The sequence below is a fragment of the Salvelinus fontinalis genome, chromosome 14, assembly GCF_029448725.1.
Source record: "Salvelinus fontinalis isolate EN_2023a chromosome 14, ASM2944872v1, whole genome shotgun sequence".
NCBI lineage: Eukaryota > Metazoa > Chordata > Actinopteri > Salmoniformes > Salmonidae > Salvelinus > Salvelinus fontinalis.
The window spans coordinates 14,025,808-14,041,929 of NC_074678.1; the positions used below are offsets into that span (position 1 = coordinate 14,025,808).

A 16,122-nucleotide genomic window follows, 5' to 3' on the forward strand; every position below is an offset into this window, starting at 1 on the left:
CCTCCGGCTACACCATGGTGCTACTCTACAGAGTGCTCCTGAGGCTACAGTAGACCTTCATTGTGTTTTAATCAATTATTTGGTGACATATGAATATATTTGGTATTGTTTTATCTAAAAATGATTTGTTTTTTAATGTTTCATTATTTTTATTTTTATGAAATTCACTGAGGATGGTCCTCCCAATCCTCCTCTGAGGAGACTCCACTGACACACATGCACTCACTCACTCACTCACTCACTTACTCACTCACTCACTCACTCACTCACTCACTCACTCACTCACTCACTCACACACACATAAACACAAACACCAAAGGCATCCTACATTTGTTTATTTTCTTGTGATTGATCAGCGCCATCTACTGGAAAAAACACTCAAAAGACTATGGCCACACAGAGACATATGACTGCAGATGAAACCATATATGCATTCGGTTTTTGTCCAACAATTGTCAACAGATGATGAAAAAACATTTGCTCAATCCGGAAGTTCTGGACACAACATATTTATATGGCCGTTCCCTATATGATGAATGTATATATGTAATACATTATTTTTTTTATTTTTTTTTTCCGAAAATATGTTAGTGAGGATAATGTTACAGTACCAACTATACAACATTAATTTACACATTTTTACAATTGAGTGTCCAAGTTGTGCTTTGGGGGCAAAAGTAGGAGATATGAATCACAGAAACATGTGAGTATGAAAAAGTGTTCCCTACCAAGCCCATCAACTCTCCAACAATATGACAAGTAAGAGACTTCGGTTAGCACTAGGCTGCAATCCCAACTGCCACCTTATTCCCTATATAGTGCACTACCTCTGACCAGAGGAGCACTACTTCCCACTGGGCACAAACTGTTTTAATCAACATTGTTTCTGCAATCCCAACTGCCACCTTATTCCCTATATAGTCCACTACCTCTGACCAGAGGAGCACTACTTCCCACTGGGCACAAACTGTTTTAATCAACATTGTTTCTAATTCATTTCAACAAAATAAATAAATGTGATGATGTTGACTCAACATGGAAAACTGCTTGGATTTGAAAAAAGTCACCAACTGATACACCAACGTTCTTTTTTTATCCAACTTTTAACCTGAATCCAATGACACTGTTACAATTAGACGTTAATGTGTGTTCAGTGCACTATACAGTATAGGGAATAGGTTACCATTTGGGATGCAGTCTTCCTCACATACTTACCATGGCTACAACACTCATCTCAAGAGCAACACATTACCATGTTGCATGGTTTCATGTCTTCTCAGAGTTATTCTTCTTTCAAACATAATGCATCATGTTAAATATATTTTAAAATCTGTTCAAATCTATTTAAAGGGACAACAAATATTATTTTTTGTCTAGGATGGAAGACACAATAATAACAAATGTTGGCCGTGGCCAGAAGATCGTCTATTGGGTGTCATCAAACAGAGCCGATTCAACATGTAAGTAGAATCGTCAGGAATTAATTGGAGCAGTTTCTCACAGCAGCAAAATAATCCTGCAGCAACAGGAAATGTTCATTATTATGTGGATTATAAATAATCCTGCAGCAACAGGAAATGTTCATTATTATGTGGATTATAATTAATCCTGCAGCAACAGGAAATGTTCATTATTATGTGGATTATAAATAATCCTGCAGCAACAGGAAATGTTCATTATTATGTGGATTATAAATAATCCTGCAGCAACAGGAAATGTTCATTATTATGTGGATTATAAATAATCCTGCAGCAACAGGAAATGTTCATTATTATGTGGATTATAAATAATCCTGCAGCAACAGGAAATGTTCATTATTATGTGGATTATAAATAATCCTGCAGCAACAGGAAATGTTCATTATTATGTGGATTATAAATAATCCTGCAGCAACAGGAAATGTTCATTATTATGTGGATTAAAATAATCCTGCAGCAACAGGAAATGTTCATTATTATGTGGATTATAATTAATGCTGCACATTTTTGTATGGGTTGACACATTTTTAGTTAGGGCAAATCAAGTAGACATTAAAAACTTTAGAAGCCTTTTTAAATCTCGAATACACACTAAATTTGCAGATCCTACACCCGTGTGATATGGTGCTAATCCCTGGTGGGGTTGAACACTATTACAGTTCCAATCACTTTGGTGCAATTTTCACAAGCATACAAAACTCAAAACAGATCACCAAAAAGGCAGGTGTTTCAAAACGCTAAGCATATTTTCAATTGACTAAATACAACATGCAAAATCATAGTCATTTTCCCCCAAACTTAATCAGTGATTCATCTAGAAATAAATGTTTTACATTGCAATACATGTTCATATAAAGTCATTGAATTTCACAATGCAATCCTCACATTATTTTTGATTTGATTGTCTTCTCATTTGTTAAAATACATTTACCTATTACTTAATCCGACTGCTCTTAATTGATAATCTCTTAATTTGGTAAACCTATAGATTCTAAAATGGTTGGGACACCAGGTGTGTGCAATTAAATATCAAGTAGAACAGAAAACCAGCAGTCTCCGGGCCTTGTAGGGTAAGAGTTGAATACCCCTGCCCTATACGGTAAACATTAATCTAAAAGGAAGTTGCTGGGGTCTTTTTGATGGGGGGGGGGGGGGGGTTACGCTAATTTACTAAAATTGCATTGGCCCATACAGTACTGTAATACTGTAACATATGTACATATTTATGTAGCAGCCGTTTTTACCCAAAGGGACTGCAGTGAGTCAACACATTCTTGTATATCAAACAGAGTTGGGGTCAATTCCAGTCAATTCAGAAAGTCACATGAAACCTAATTCTAATTCCAAATGTTACTGATTGACGAGAATTGGAATTTAATTGACCCCAACCCTGGAATCAAACCCACCACTCTGGTATTGCTAATGCCATGCTCTTACTAACTGAGCCACACAGGACCCCTACAATACATAAGTACAATACAATACTGTAAAATACAATACATAATTAGAATACAGGTGGAAGGAGTATGGTCGCCATTCCAATGAGCGTGCCACCCTCATCAGGCCATGCAATGACATGAAACCAGATGTCAGGCTTGGATTCGCTGTGCCAATTTTGTTTACCAGGTGTATGAAGAATGAGGACATTGCGGTGTTGATGAGAAGACAGGCTTGATGAAAACAGGTGCCTACTAAACGCTGTTTTTTTCATTAATTTCATTTGTTTCATATGATTACAGTACACCTATGAACAATATACATTTATTTTTTGCATCAATGATTGTGAAAGATGTCTTTAATGATCACACATCTGATCACACAACATAGAAATTATGGAAATTTGATTGTATATTTTTGAATGGTACATTGTGATGGGTAGTGAAAGTGTATTGCCTAATGTGAAAACAGTGTAAAGTACTGTAATTTAAGGGCATTTTTTAAACATGTATCTTGCATTGTTTGCTATTGCATTAACTGGTTGTTAAAAAAAACTAAATTGTTGTGTTTGGTGATTAAATCAATGTTATGCTGGTATTTTACAGTACATGTATATTGTGGATCAATGGTTGTGTGTGAAAGATGAATGCAAAATAAAAGGTTTTGAATTTAAGACTGCTTTACAAGTGTTACCAGTTTGGAGTTTTGTACTAAGAGTTTAGGAAATTCACCACATGCTTGTGAAAATAGCACCAAAGTGATTGAAAAAAACTGTCAGTTGATACTAGTGGCTTACAGGTTGATACTAATGGCTTACAGAGGAAAAGTACAGTATACAGTATCTATATGAAAAGCTTCTGAAGAAAGTAGTAGCAGTGCATGACTTGGACTGAAATAGGTGCCGGAACTCATTTTAGGTGCCGGTACTGTTTATATTGGTGTGTTCCGCACCAAGTCAAGCACTGGATTGTAAAGTATATAGTGTTTCATTGATAATATGAGTTCGAAGGGATTAGCTGAAGTGATTAAAAGTGACCATGTTCTTTGTTGAGAGCCTTTTACTCTGCATGGCGGGTAGAGACAGACTAGTAATGCTGTGTGATTAGAGGGACAATATCATACAGATTACATTTCAGCAAATATTTTTGTTAAAAACATGTCTCAATTAAAAATACATATCATACATGACAGATTACCGCCCTTTACAATGACATCCTGACTATATATACACAAACAGCAGTGGTGGCTGGTGGGCGGAGATAAAGGAGGACGTGCTCTTTGTAATAAAACCATGTGTTTGATGTGTTTGATACCATTCTGTCCATTCCAGCCATTACACTGCCCATCAGCCTCCTCTGATAACAAAAAGTTCTATTAATACCGTTTTGTTTTGAAGTCCTCGATGCGCTTCAGGGTAAAGCTTATCCTAGTAACAGATCAAGGATCAGATCACATTTCCCTTCCCCCAATCCTGACCTTAACCATTAGTGGGGGAAATGCTAAAATAGCCCAAGATCAGTGTCTAGGGGGCAACATCACCCTACAGTACACCTCTGGGGTCTCATTTATAACCATTGCATACATTCACACTAGATGTCTGCATGACCCATTTCTGAAAAGTCTGCACAAATACAGAAATATTGACATTTATCAATTTGGCGCACACACAGTTTTACAACTGCCTGGAAAACACCCTCCATCCACCTTTTAGGGTGACCATAACGCCCATTATTTGAGGCATAATTTGGAACGATTGGCATTAGGCCACAGCATGCAAAACAAGAATTGTTGTTCAATATATAGTTTATCAATAGATTATTGGGTTTCTATGTCCTGCCTTGGTATATGCTCTGAGATTAAATAGGCAATGATTTTGCGCTCCTATCGCACAGCAATACTGTAACCTATACCCATACTGTCAAATATTTGACATAAACTACCGGTCTATTTACTGTGTTGGCAGGATGTTTTAATCTTTTGCAGTAATTTATGGTGTATCTGGAAAAGGACTGTCAGTCAGTTTCTGAAAGAGAAAACACTGGCAAATTGCTGTGAACCTGTCAACAGAACGTTACAAAATCCTTACTTTCCAGCTTGTAATAGAATATTTCAACCACAAGCAGATGTGCATATGTATGGTCTAAAGTCTGCGGGGAGGGGATCACATTCTCACAGCAAGTTTTTATAAATGATAACTTTTGTTGAAAACTGGTGCATGCAGATTTTGGTGCAAATGTTGTGTATATGCAATGTTTATAAATTAGGCCCCTGGTGTGTAGCGTAAAGTTGTTGCTTCTGCGGGTAGTATCCCATAATGCAACACATTAGTCTCTTCTCTTCTACATCAGAATTTTAGTGCTGTATGTACCAGCAGGACAAACATTGTGTGTGTGTGTGTGTGTGTGTGTGTGTGTGTGTGTGTGTGTGTGTGTGTGTGTGTGTGTGTGTGTGTGTGTGTGTGTGTGTGTGTGTGTGTGTGTGTGTGTGTGTGTGCGCGCGCTGTGTTATTTCTTCGGTGAGCCAATCATCACCTTGGAGACAAAGTTTACGATGGCGCTGGCGGGTTGTTCGGGGTCATGTTCAGCAAACAGGTGACACACGTTCTCCGTCCCATTCATCGACTTCCTCGCCACAAAACCAAAGATCCTGACAGGAGAAACAGCAGAGAAGCTCAGTAAGCCTTCAGCTTCAACCGCCAAACAGAATAATCCACAGTAATATTCACTAGGAACAAAACGGAAACAAATGGGCCGAAGCGGGGAGTGACTTACCTGAATTTGTCTAATAAGAAATTCTAATTTTCATTGCAAAACGTTTTGCTATGTTTCAATATTGTGTGAGGTAATGAATACGACCCAGTGCTATTCAGCAAATATTTCAGAAAAGAGAAGTAATAGAGGGAGTAATAATAGAAAGAGAAATTGTGAAAAACAATGAGATGGATAGATAAAAATGAGAGAGAGAGAGAGAGAGAGAGAGAGAGAGAGAGAGATACAGAAAGAGAGAGAGAGAGATACAGAAAGAGAGAGAGAGAGAGAGAGAGAGAGAGAGAGATACAGAAAGAGACAAAGAAAGACAGAAAGAGACAGAGAAAGACAGAAAGAGACAGAGAAAGACAGAAAGAGACAGAGAAAGACAGAAAGAGACAGAGAAAGAGAGAGAAAGAATTAGAGGAGGTGAAATGAGGGGATGACTTACTTAGCAGAGGAGCAGCCATCTCTTGTCCACCTGGTGAAGACAGAATAGGTTCACTTACCATGCATGATTATCAGGAACACACACACACACACACACCAAGGAGTGTACAGTACTCACTTGCGTTCCTGTGGGTCAAGAGCACAGAATATGACTGTATTGACAGTGTAGTGTCTCCTGAAGAACAGCCTACAGACAGAGAGAGACAGGCAGTGAGGGTTGATAGCATTGTAGTGTAGGTATATAATATATGTTGTAATTAGGAGGTTCTTTACATTATGAGTGTGTGCTCATGCATTTGTGTGTATGACTCACTTCCTCTGGTTGTCGGTGAGGGTGATGCCCTGGGCTGAGACTTTGAAATGGACCACAGTGGAGGTAGAAGCAGGGTCCATGGCCAGAATCAGACTGGCTGCCTTCTGCACAGCCTGGTACCCTGTTAGAGACTCCAGCTCTACTGAGCCCAGGAACCACACATTACAGGCTGGGGAGGGGAAACATACACACACACACACATGTCATATACAGTAACACACACACACACACACACACACACACACACACACACACACACACACACACACACACACACACACACACACACACACACACACACACACACACACAGAGAAACAGAGTCACACTGAAACACAAACACACTGAAATAGAGACACACTGAAACAGAGACACACTGAAACAGAGACACACTGAAACAGAGACACACTGAAACAGAGACACACTGAAACAGAGACACACTGAAACAGAGACACACTGAAATAGAGACACACTGAAACACAAACACACTGAAATAGAGACACACTGAAACAGAGACACACTGAAACAGAGACACACTGAAACAGAGACACACTGAAACAGAGACACACTGAAACAGAGACACACTGAAACAGAGACACACTGAAACAGAGACACACTGAAGCAGAGACACACTGAAGCAGAGACACACTGAAACAGAGACACACTGAAACAGAGACACACTGAAACAGAGACACACTGAAACAGAGACACACTGAAACAGAGACACACTGAAACAGAGACACACTGAAACAGAGACACACTGAAACAGAGACACACTGAAGCACACACACACAGAAACAGAGACACACTGAAACACACACCATGTCAGAGAAGAGGAGAGCTGAGATAAAACAATACCTGCTCCCTGTTTGAGTAGCTCAGCAGCAGAGTTGGTGGCTGACTGTGTTGATGGCTCACTAGTCTCTTCCAGAGGATCTGACAACACAGAAAGAAAAAAAGAGTTTGCCGGGAATTTATAAAAACACATGCACGCACGCACGCACGCACGCACGCACGCACACACACACACACACACACACACACACACACACACACACATTCTTACCTCTGTCGGGGATGATGAGTTTGCAGGGCAGGGCCAAGGGGGTGATGGAATGTTGACAGACCAATGCAGTCAGACTTCCTGTGAGGAACAGGAAACAAACTCAGATGCTCAGATGCTTTCACATACCATCTAGTTATTGTGGATCTGTTTAGATGCACTACTCAGTATGTCCACCAGAAAAAGACATTGTATATTATTTCATCAAAACTGAACATATCCACACATACAGTAAACTTAGGCTGCATTTACACAGGCAGCCCAATTCTGATATTTTTTCCACTAATTGGTCTTTTTACCAATCACATTAGATCAATTCACATCAGATCTAACTGGTCTCAAAATACCAATTACTGAAATATAAGAGTTGGGCTTCCTGTCTAAATGCGGCCATAGTCACACAACACAACACACATACAGTAAACATATGCACACAACACAGGAATATGTCCTCACCAAAGTAGGGTTCGTTGGGGCAGCCCTTAAGCCGTACCCCTTTCTGAGTGCACTCAATCAGGAAGTGCCTCACCAGCTCATTAGACAGGTCCCCTCCCACTGTGGAGACAGGAAGTAACATCATCAGTGAGGGATATCAGACTCAGAGAGGTGTTGAGAAATGGCAAGTGCCCTAGGTACAGATCTAGGATCAGCTTCCCTTCCCCCAATCCTAACCTTAACCATTAGTGGAGAATATACCAAATTTACCCAGGGTCATCATCTAGGGGTAACCTAGACCACCCTGGACTGATAGACATATCTCATTTGAAATAAGTCAGAAGTGACACACTATATAACTACAATGGTTAAATGTCTCTACTGAGTCGTTACACCTCAAAAAGCCCAAGAAATAGGATTTCTGATGGATAAATGTGTGTGGCAGAAGCAGAAAGCAGCATCTAGTGGAAAAAACATGGTACTTTTACACCAATGTATGGGGGAAAAATGCAAGCAACTTCAATGGCTAATTCCTCTGAAAAGGAAAAAAAACATCACCAAATTCACTGAGAATACATTACATAGTATGAATTGGGCTTCCGAGTGGCGCGGTGGTCTAAGGCACAGCATCTCAATGCAAGAGCCAACACTACAGTCCCTGGTTTGATTCCAGGCTGTATCACATCCGGCCGTGAATGGGAGTCCCATAGGGTGGTGCACAATTGGCGCAGTATCGTCCGGGGTACGCTGTCATTGTAAATAAGAGTTTGTTCTTAAATTGACTAGCCTAGTTAAATAAAGGTTCAACTTTAAACAAATAACCATTACTCCAAGCCGCAGCTTCATCCTACTTAATAAAGATAGAGAAATGATACTGTCTGCTTGGTGTGGGGTTTGGGGGGTTCATGCGTGGCTTTTTACCATTTATTTGGATTCCTCGCGTCTTAATCATTGTTAAGAAGAGGTTTGGTACAAATCAGATGATGGGTATTATATCAATTGAATATTACATGAATCGTATAAATTGAAATGGCCAATTTGGGTTCAATCAATTACCTTAAATTCTCAGAGTTCAAATTGTCTTTCAACAAAATAATGTTGTCTACAGAAACCAATTCAGAACAATCTGAGATGGTGGGTTTCATGGTTTGCTGAAATGAATCTAACGAGACCATGTTAGAACTGATGGACCTCTCTGAAGCTGTGTCCCAAATGGCAACCTAATCCCATAGGGCTCTGGTCAAAAGTAGCGTACTTTATACTTAATAGAGAATAGCGGGCCATTTGGGATGCACAGAAATGTTGCCTATGACACCAACCTTTCTTGGTCTGTGTCAGGACAGAGGGAGGGGGTGTGGCCACCTTCATAGCCAATCCGTAGGCTCCGCGGAACGAGTGACTGTCCCTGACGACAAAAGATCCAGGTTCTCTGTCCTTCAGCATAGTGATAGCTACAGAGCGCCACAGGGGACAAAACACATGTCTTACACAGAAAGTCACAACACCCATATGTCATTCAGGCTGTGTCCCAAATGGCCCAAATGGCCATCCTATTCCCACACACACACACACACACACACACACTCTCACTAACACACAGTTCTTGCAGCACACGTGTAATATTAAGAGAAAATATTTACCTTGATCTCTGGAGATGTCAGGCTTGTACCAGAACTTGGATGTGTCCTGAACAAACTTCACAGTGTGCTGCTTACTGGCAAACAGGTCTGCAACACAACGCACAGGCAAAGACAACCACTGAGTCTGACTCTCCCATTGTAGAGATTAGAGCACGATGGTACAGTAGATACACATATTTACAGCGAACACTGTGTGCAACAGTATGACTGTGTGTGAAATCAGGCATGCTATTGTCTTTGTATGTACTGTATGTATGGAGTTAACATACAGTACCAGTCAACAGTTTGGACACACCTACTCATTCCAGGGTTTTTCTTTATTTTTACTGTTTTCTACATTGCAGAATAATAGTGAACATATGGAATCATGTAGTAACCAAAAAAGGGTTGAATAAAAAGGGTTAAATAAATCTAAATATATTTTATATTTGACATTCTTCAGTAGCCACTCAATTCCTTGATGACAGCTTTGCACATTCTTGGCATTTTCTCAACCAGCTTCATGAGGTAGTCACCTGGAATGCAATTCAATTAACAGGTGTGCCGTGTTAAAAGTTAATTTGTGGAATTTATTTCCTTCTTAACGCGTTTGAGCCAGTTAGTTGTCTTGTGACAAGGTAGGGGTGGTATACAGAAGATAGCCCTATTTGGTAAAAAGACCAAGTCCATATTAATGCAAGAACAGCTCAAATAAGCAAAGGAAAATGACAGTCCCATCATAACTTTAAGACATGAAGGTCAGTCAATCTGGAAAATGTCAAGAACTTTGAAAGTTTCTTCAAGTACAGTTGCAAAAACCATCAAGCGCTATGATGATACTGGCACTCATGAGGACCACCACAGGAAAGGAAGACCCAGAGTTACCTCTGCTGCAGAGGATAAGTTCATTAGAGTTAACTGCACCTCAGATTGCAGCCCAAATAAATGCTTCACAGAGTTCAAGATACAGACACATCTCAACATCAACTGTTCAGAGGAGACTGAGTGAATCAGGCCTTCATGGTCAAATTGCTGTAAAGAAACCACTACTAAAGGACACCAATAATAAGAAGAGACTTGCTTGGGCCAAGAAACACGAGCAATGGACATTAGACCGGCGGAAATCTGTCCTTTGGTCTGATGAGTCCAGATTTGAAATTTTCGGTTCCAACTGCAGTGTCTTTGTGAGACGCAGTGCAGAGTAGGTGCGTGGTTCCCACCGTAAAGCATGGAGGAGGTGGTATGATGGTGTGGGGGGGCTTTGCTTGTGACACTGTCTGTGATTTATTTAGAATTAAAGGAATACTTAAACAGCATGGCTACCACAGCATTCTGCAGCGATACGCCATCCCATCTGATTTGCGCTTAGTGGGACTATTATTTGTTTTTCAACAGGACAATGACCCAAAACATACCTCCAGGCTGTGTAAGGGCTATTTGACCAAGAAGGAGAGTGATGGAATGCTGCATCAAATGACCTGGACTCCACAATCACCCGACCTCAACCCAATTGAGATGGTTTGGGATGAGATGGACCGCAGAGTGAAGGAAAAGCAGCCAACAAGTACTCAGCATATGTGGGAACTCCTTCAAGACTGTAGGAAAAGCATTCCTCGTGAAACTGGTTGAGAGAATGTCTAAACTTTTGACTGGTACTGTATACATGTCTATACTGTGTATGTTTATAACACAACATGGGGGCCAGCAGAGGGACTGTGTGTGTGTGTGTGTGTGTGTGTGTGTGTGTGTGTGTGTGTGTGTGTGTGTGTGTGTGTGTGTGTGTGTGTGTGTGTGTGTGTGTGTGTGTGTGTGTGTGTGTGTGTGTGTGTGTGTGTGTGTGTGTACCTGATCCAGGCGAGGGGGCTACACCACCAGCGCTGAGTCCTTTGAGATGGTCAGAGGTCATGAGAGGGTCAGGGGTCATGGCTGAGGGGAAGGGGATGCTGAGACTACTACCACTGTGGGGGCTGGAGAACCCACTGAACGAGGGGGACGTCGACCCACCCAAGCCTAGCCCCGGTACCTTCTTCTCAGGCAGCAGGGGTGGTAGTTCCCCCAGTCTGCCCTCTCCAAGCCCCAGGTCCAGACCCAGGTTCAGGCCTAAATCAAGGCCCCCCAGCCGCTCCACTGCCTTCAACAGGCTGTGCTCCAGTCCCAGACCTCCATTCCCCAACAGCAGAGAGGCTAAATCCCCCTGGCTCTGGTACCCCTTGTTCCTCTCATCACAGCTCAGGTCCTCAGACCCCTCCAGGCCCCCCGGGGCCTCCCAGGGAGAGCTGTGGGCATTGGGGAGGCTGAGAGGTAACAGAGAGGGGGAAGCGGATGGGGAAGACAGGGACGTAGGAGTCCTGTCCAGCCACACTGGAGGTGGAGTTTGGCTGAGGAGGAGAGCAGGGTCAGATACAAACACAGATGTAGCTACAGTATAGTACACACACACACACACACATGTTAGAGTGTGATTGCCAACAGAGAGACAGAGAGTGAGAGAGAGAGAGACACCCGTTAGAGTGTGATTGCCAACAGAGAGACAGAGAGTGAGAGAGAGAGAGAGAGACACCCGTTAGAGTGTGATTGCCAACAGAGAGACAGAGAGTGAGAGAGAGAGAGACACCCGTTAGAGTGTGATTGCCAACAGAGAGACAGAGAGTGAGAGAGAGAGAGACACCCGTTAGAGTGTGATTGCCAGCAGTACCTGTCTGTGTGAGGGAAGGAGCTGCCTGACGATACAGAGCACATGGATCCGAACATTCTCTGACAGGAAGCGGTAGTGACGGACACTTCAGAGCGGAACTGCTGTCCTTCCGACGACACTGGAGTCTGGTTCATACTACTGTCCAGGAAACTCTGGGAATCTGCCGGGAAAATAACAATATATCCCTTTAAGACAGTGGCGTGGCTTCCCTTTTAACATTACAGGTAAGTGCATTAACACAGTACAGTATGTAACAGGAGGATTTTAGGAAACTTTCGCTTTCCCTACATAATCTGAACAAGTTTGGTTCAAATTCTTCTCGTACTTTAGAATTGTCCTTTTCCTACACACTGTTCTTTGTTCCTTCTCTATACTGCAGCCATATGTGTAGAAGGAAAACTAAGGCTACAAGCATTAAGATCACTTTATTGGTTAATTAAACACAAAGTCCAAGCAAAATTTGACTTCCGCTTTTAACCCAACCAAAACACACACATACATACACACACACATATGTTTTGGAGAGGTGCCACACTGGGCTTCCAGGGAGCTGTTGTTGTGGGGGTTATGTGCCTTGATTAAGGGCAAACAGCAGGCAATGGCATCCAGGACTTGATACCAGCAACTAGCAAGTCTTGCCTTTTAAACAATTCATGTCATCCCCCAAACATGAAAATAAGCTGAGAGAGAGAGACAGCGAAAGAGAGAGAGAGTAATGGAGAAAAGTTTCAGACATCATAAAGACCTTCTTGTATCCACTGCAGCCCCACTCTCATCATCTTCTCATCATCTTCCAATCTCTCTCTCTCTCTCTCTCTCTCTCTCTCTCTCTCTCTCTCTCTCTCTCTCTCTCTCTCTCTCTCTCTCTCTCTCTCTCTCTCCTCTCTCTCTCTCTCCTCATCTCTCTCTCTCTCTCCTCTCTCTCTCTCTCTCTCTCTCTCTCTCTCTCTCTCTCTCTCTCTCTCTCTCTCTCTCTCTCTCTCTCTCTCTCTCTCTCTCTCTCTCTCTCTCTCTCTCTCTCTCTCTCTCTCTCTCTCTCTCTCTCTCGACTGGAGGCTGAGGAATTTGGATTGAATTAAGTACTAGATTACATAACCACACACAGACACATGCATGCTCACACAGGAACAGGAAAGCGCGTGCGCACACACACACACACACACACACACACACACACACACACACACACACACACACACACATCATATTGGCCCTGGTGAAAAGTATTGCACTATATAGGGAATAGGATGACATATGAGATGCAGACTTATACGTTTATGGTGACCATACCATACATTTTCATTGTAAACTAAAAGCTGGTACAGATCTGGCCTGGGGACGTCCGACAGTGTGTGTGTGAGAGAGAGAGGGCGCATGTGAGTGGCACGACTTCCACCGAAGGTGGCTCCTCTCTCTGTTCGGGCGGTGCTCGGCGGTCGTCGTCGCCGGCCTACTAGCTGCCACTGATCCATTTTTCCTTTTCGTTTGTGTCTGTCTGTATTGTTTACACCTGTGTCATATTAGTTGACTTCGGAGGGTATATTTACCTCCGCTGCCTGCGAGTCTTTGTGCAGGATTGTTTTCTGTGGTTACGTTATTTAGGGGTGCATGTCTGCACCACGGGGTTTCTTTTCTCTCGGCAGTTGTGCCGTTTGGTAGTGAGTTGAGGAGTATTGGTTTCTCCTCCGTGTGTAGCGCTTTATTCCCTGTGTGTGTGGCAACCTCGTTTGGGTTTGTTCCAGTCCCATGTTGTAGGTGAGTTGGGACTGCTCAATAAACATGATTTGACACTGGGATTTCCTTGCTCTCCTGCTCCTGATTCCTGCACCTCCCTCCGTTAGGAGGCACGTAACAGTGAGTGCATGTGTGGTTCACACGTTATAGGATAACTTTTGCTCAGAAAAAGTGTCTAGCATAAACTGCCAATACAACCCAATACCTAATACAACTAATTTCAGCAACTGGATGACAGTGGAAGTTCTTTATTGTTAAAAGTAAGATCAACACGTTTCGGCTCTTGGTCCTGTCTGCCTGTTGATCCTATGCTGATCCCTGTAAGATTGAAAAGGATCAGACACAGGTCTTGAAGTCTAGATGTTAAAGGTCAACAGCCTAAAGGATGTGATGTCGCTATTTGTCTCTATTTACAGCCAATCAAACACCAGCAACCACATTCCATGATGCAGTCACACACACGGCACACCCCTTGTCTCATCCAATCGGATGCCCTGTTCATAGGGAGTATCCCGATCACAGTTACACAACTGGAGTATGACTGTAAAAAAACTGGTTAACATAAACAACAATACTTCACAGAAGGATGAATCCCTCTAAAACTTTCCCACACTTTCCTGGGATAACTCCGGATAGATCCCAAAACCCAATCCCCATTTCCTAGAGCAGAGGGAGCCTGCTGATCCCTGTTCCCATGAGTATTCCCATCCCCAGTCGGAGCGGTTTGTCCCATCGGCTATGATCTTCCTGTCTCTCCTGGTATTCCAGTCTCAGCGCTTAACCCTGCTGCTTTTCGCATAATTACAGTCGAATACTGACTGGGAACGCCGACCCCACCCAACCCCGCACTCACACCAACACACACACACCAGACCCTGCTCCTGACCTTAACCTCTCCGAAACCTCTTCATAGAGACCGCTCACACACCATGGTGTGTGTCACTCCCTAATTAAACAGTCCTAAATTAACAGTCCTAATTAAACAGTCCAAAACAATGACACTATTTTCTCACACCAGTGGCCCTATCCTCTGTAATTAAGCAACACAACATCCATAGCTACAGCTGAAGTGGGAAGTTACATACACTTAGGTTGGAGTCATTAAAACATGTTTTTCAACCACTCCACAAATTTCTTGTTAACAAACTAGTTTTGGTAAGTTGGTTAGTTATGGCAAGTTGGCTACTTTGTGCATGACACAAGTCATTTTTCCAACAATTGTTTACAGACAGATTATTTCACTTAAAATTCACTGTATCACAATTCCAGTGAGTCAGAGGTTTACATACACTAAGTTGACTGTGTCTTCAAACACGGGCATGAGTCACAAACACATTCAGGCAAGCAGACACACACAACTTTCTCTCCCTCTTTCTCACTGTCTCCCTCTCAAACATACACTCACACTACACAGACACGACATCACAAGCAGGCTTCTCTTCTCTGTTCTGAAGAGGATTCACAGACTCCCTATTGACCACAGGAATGTGCTCCCGTTCACTGTCCTCCATACACACACCACACACTGAGAGGCCCAGTCTGACAGCTGTTCACTGTGATCACAGACCAGCCTGACAGAATGAAGGAACAAGGGAAGGAGAGAAAGAGTGTGAGTGAGAGAGAGTGAGAGAGAAAGAGTGAGACAGAGAGAGATAGTATGAGCGAGAGAGATAGAGAGAGAAAGAGACAGAAAGAGACAGAGAGAGAGAGACAGAGAGAGAGACAGAAAGAGAGAGAGAGTGCGAGCAAAGAGGGATGGATTCAGATATGTGGAGAGGAGACACAGCACTGCAGAGCCTGGATAGCTCCAGTCAGTAGAGAATCAGACTTTTAATCGGAGGGTCCAGTGTTCAAGTCCAAGTTCGGGCGATGCATTTTCCCTCTAGCTACCTTACGACATAGGATCTATAGTCATCAGCCATGGTGGGCTGATGTACTGCTTCAGCACATTCTGTTACACTTCTGACACCACCCACACACATTCCTGCACATATAATGCACACATATACAGACGCACACATAAAAAGACACACACACACAAAGCTCTCATTATTCTCATCCTACCTGGAAGTTATTCATCAAAACTGAATAGTGCATAATATCCTTTGCCCCCTTCCTCTCAGAGGCAGTCTGGAGCATTCGCCCGCACAG

At 42.6% G+C, this 16,122-nt stretch overlaps 1 protein-coding gene across 2 annotated transcripts in view; it reads right to left on the minus strand.

Moving 5' to 3' along the window:
* Window positions 1-318: 318 nt before the first annotated feature.
* si:ch211-191a24.3 (tensin-3) overlaps window positions 319-16,122 on the minus strand; it is a 103,170-nt gene continuing 87,366 nt past the window's right edge. For both annotated transcript variants that reach the window (XM_055943987.1, XM_055943988.1), the window contains 11 exons: window positions 12,238-12,397; window positions 11,388-11,920; window positions 9,564-9,650; window positions 9,243-9,374; window positions 7,945-8,043; window positions 7,492-7,569; window positions 7,284-7,361; window positions 6,426-6,594; window positions 6,231-6,299; window positions 6,114-6,143; window positions 319-5,561 (listed from right to left, as the gene is read on the minus strand). In XM_055943987.1, coding sequence (XP_055799962.1) covers window positions 5,420-5,561; window positions 6,114-6,143; window positions 6,231-6,299; window positions 6,426-6,594; window positions 7,284-7,361; window positions 7,492-7,569; window positions 7,945-8,043; window positions 9,243-9,374; window positions 9,564-9,650; window positions 11,388-11,920; window positions 12,238-12,397 — 1,577 coding nt within the window. In that variant the 3' untranslated portion in view covers window positions 319-5,419. The remainder of the gene's footprint in view (window positions 5,562-6,113; window positions 6,144-6,230; window positions 6,300-6,425; window positions 6,595-7,283; window positions 7,362-7,491; window positions 7,570-7,944; window positions 8,044-9,242; window positions 9,375-9,563; window positions 9,651-11,387; window positions 11,921-12,237; window positions 12,398-16,122) is intronic.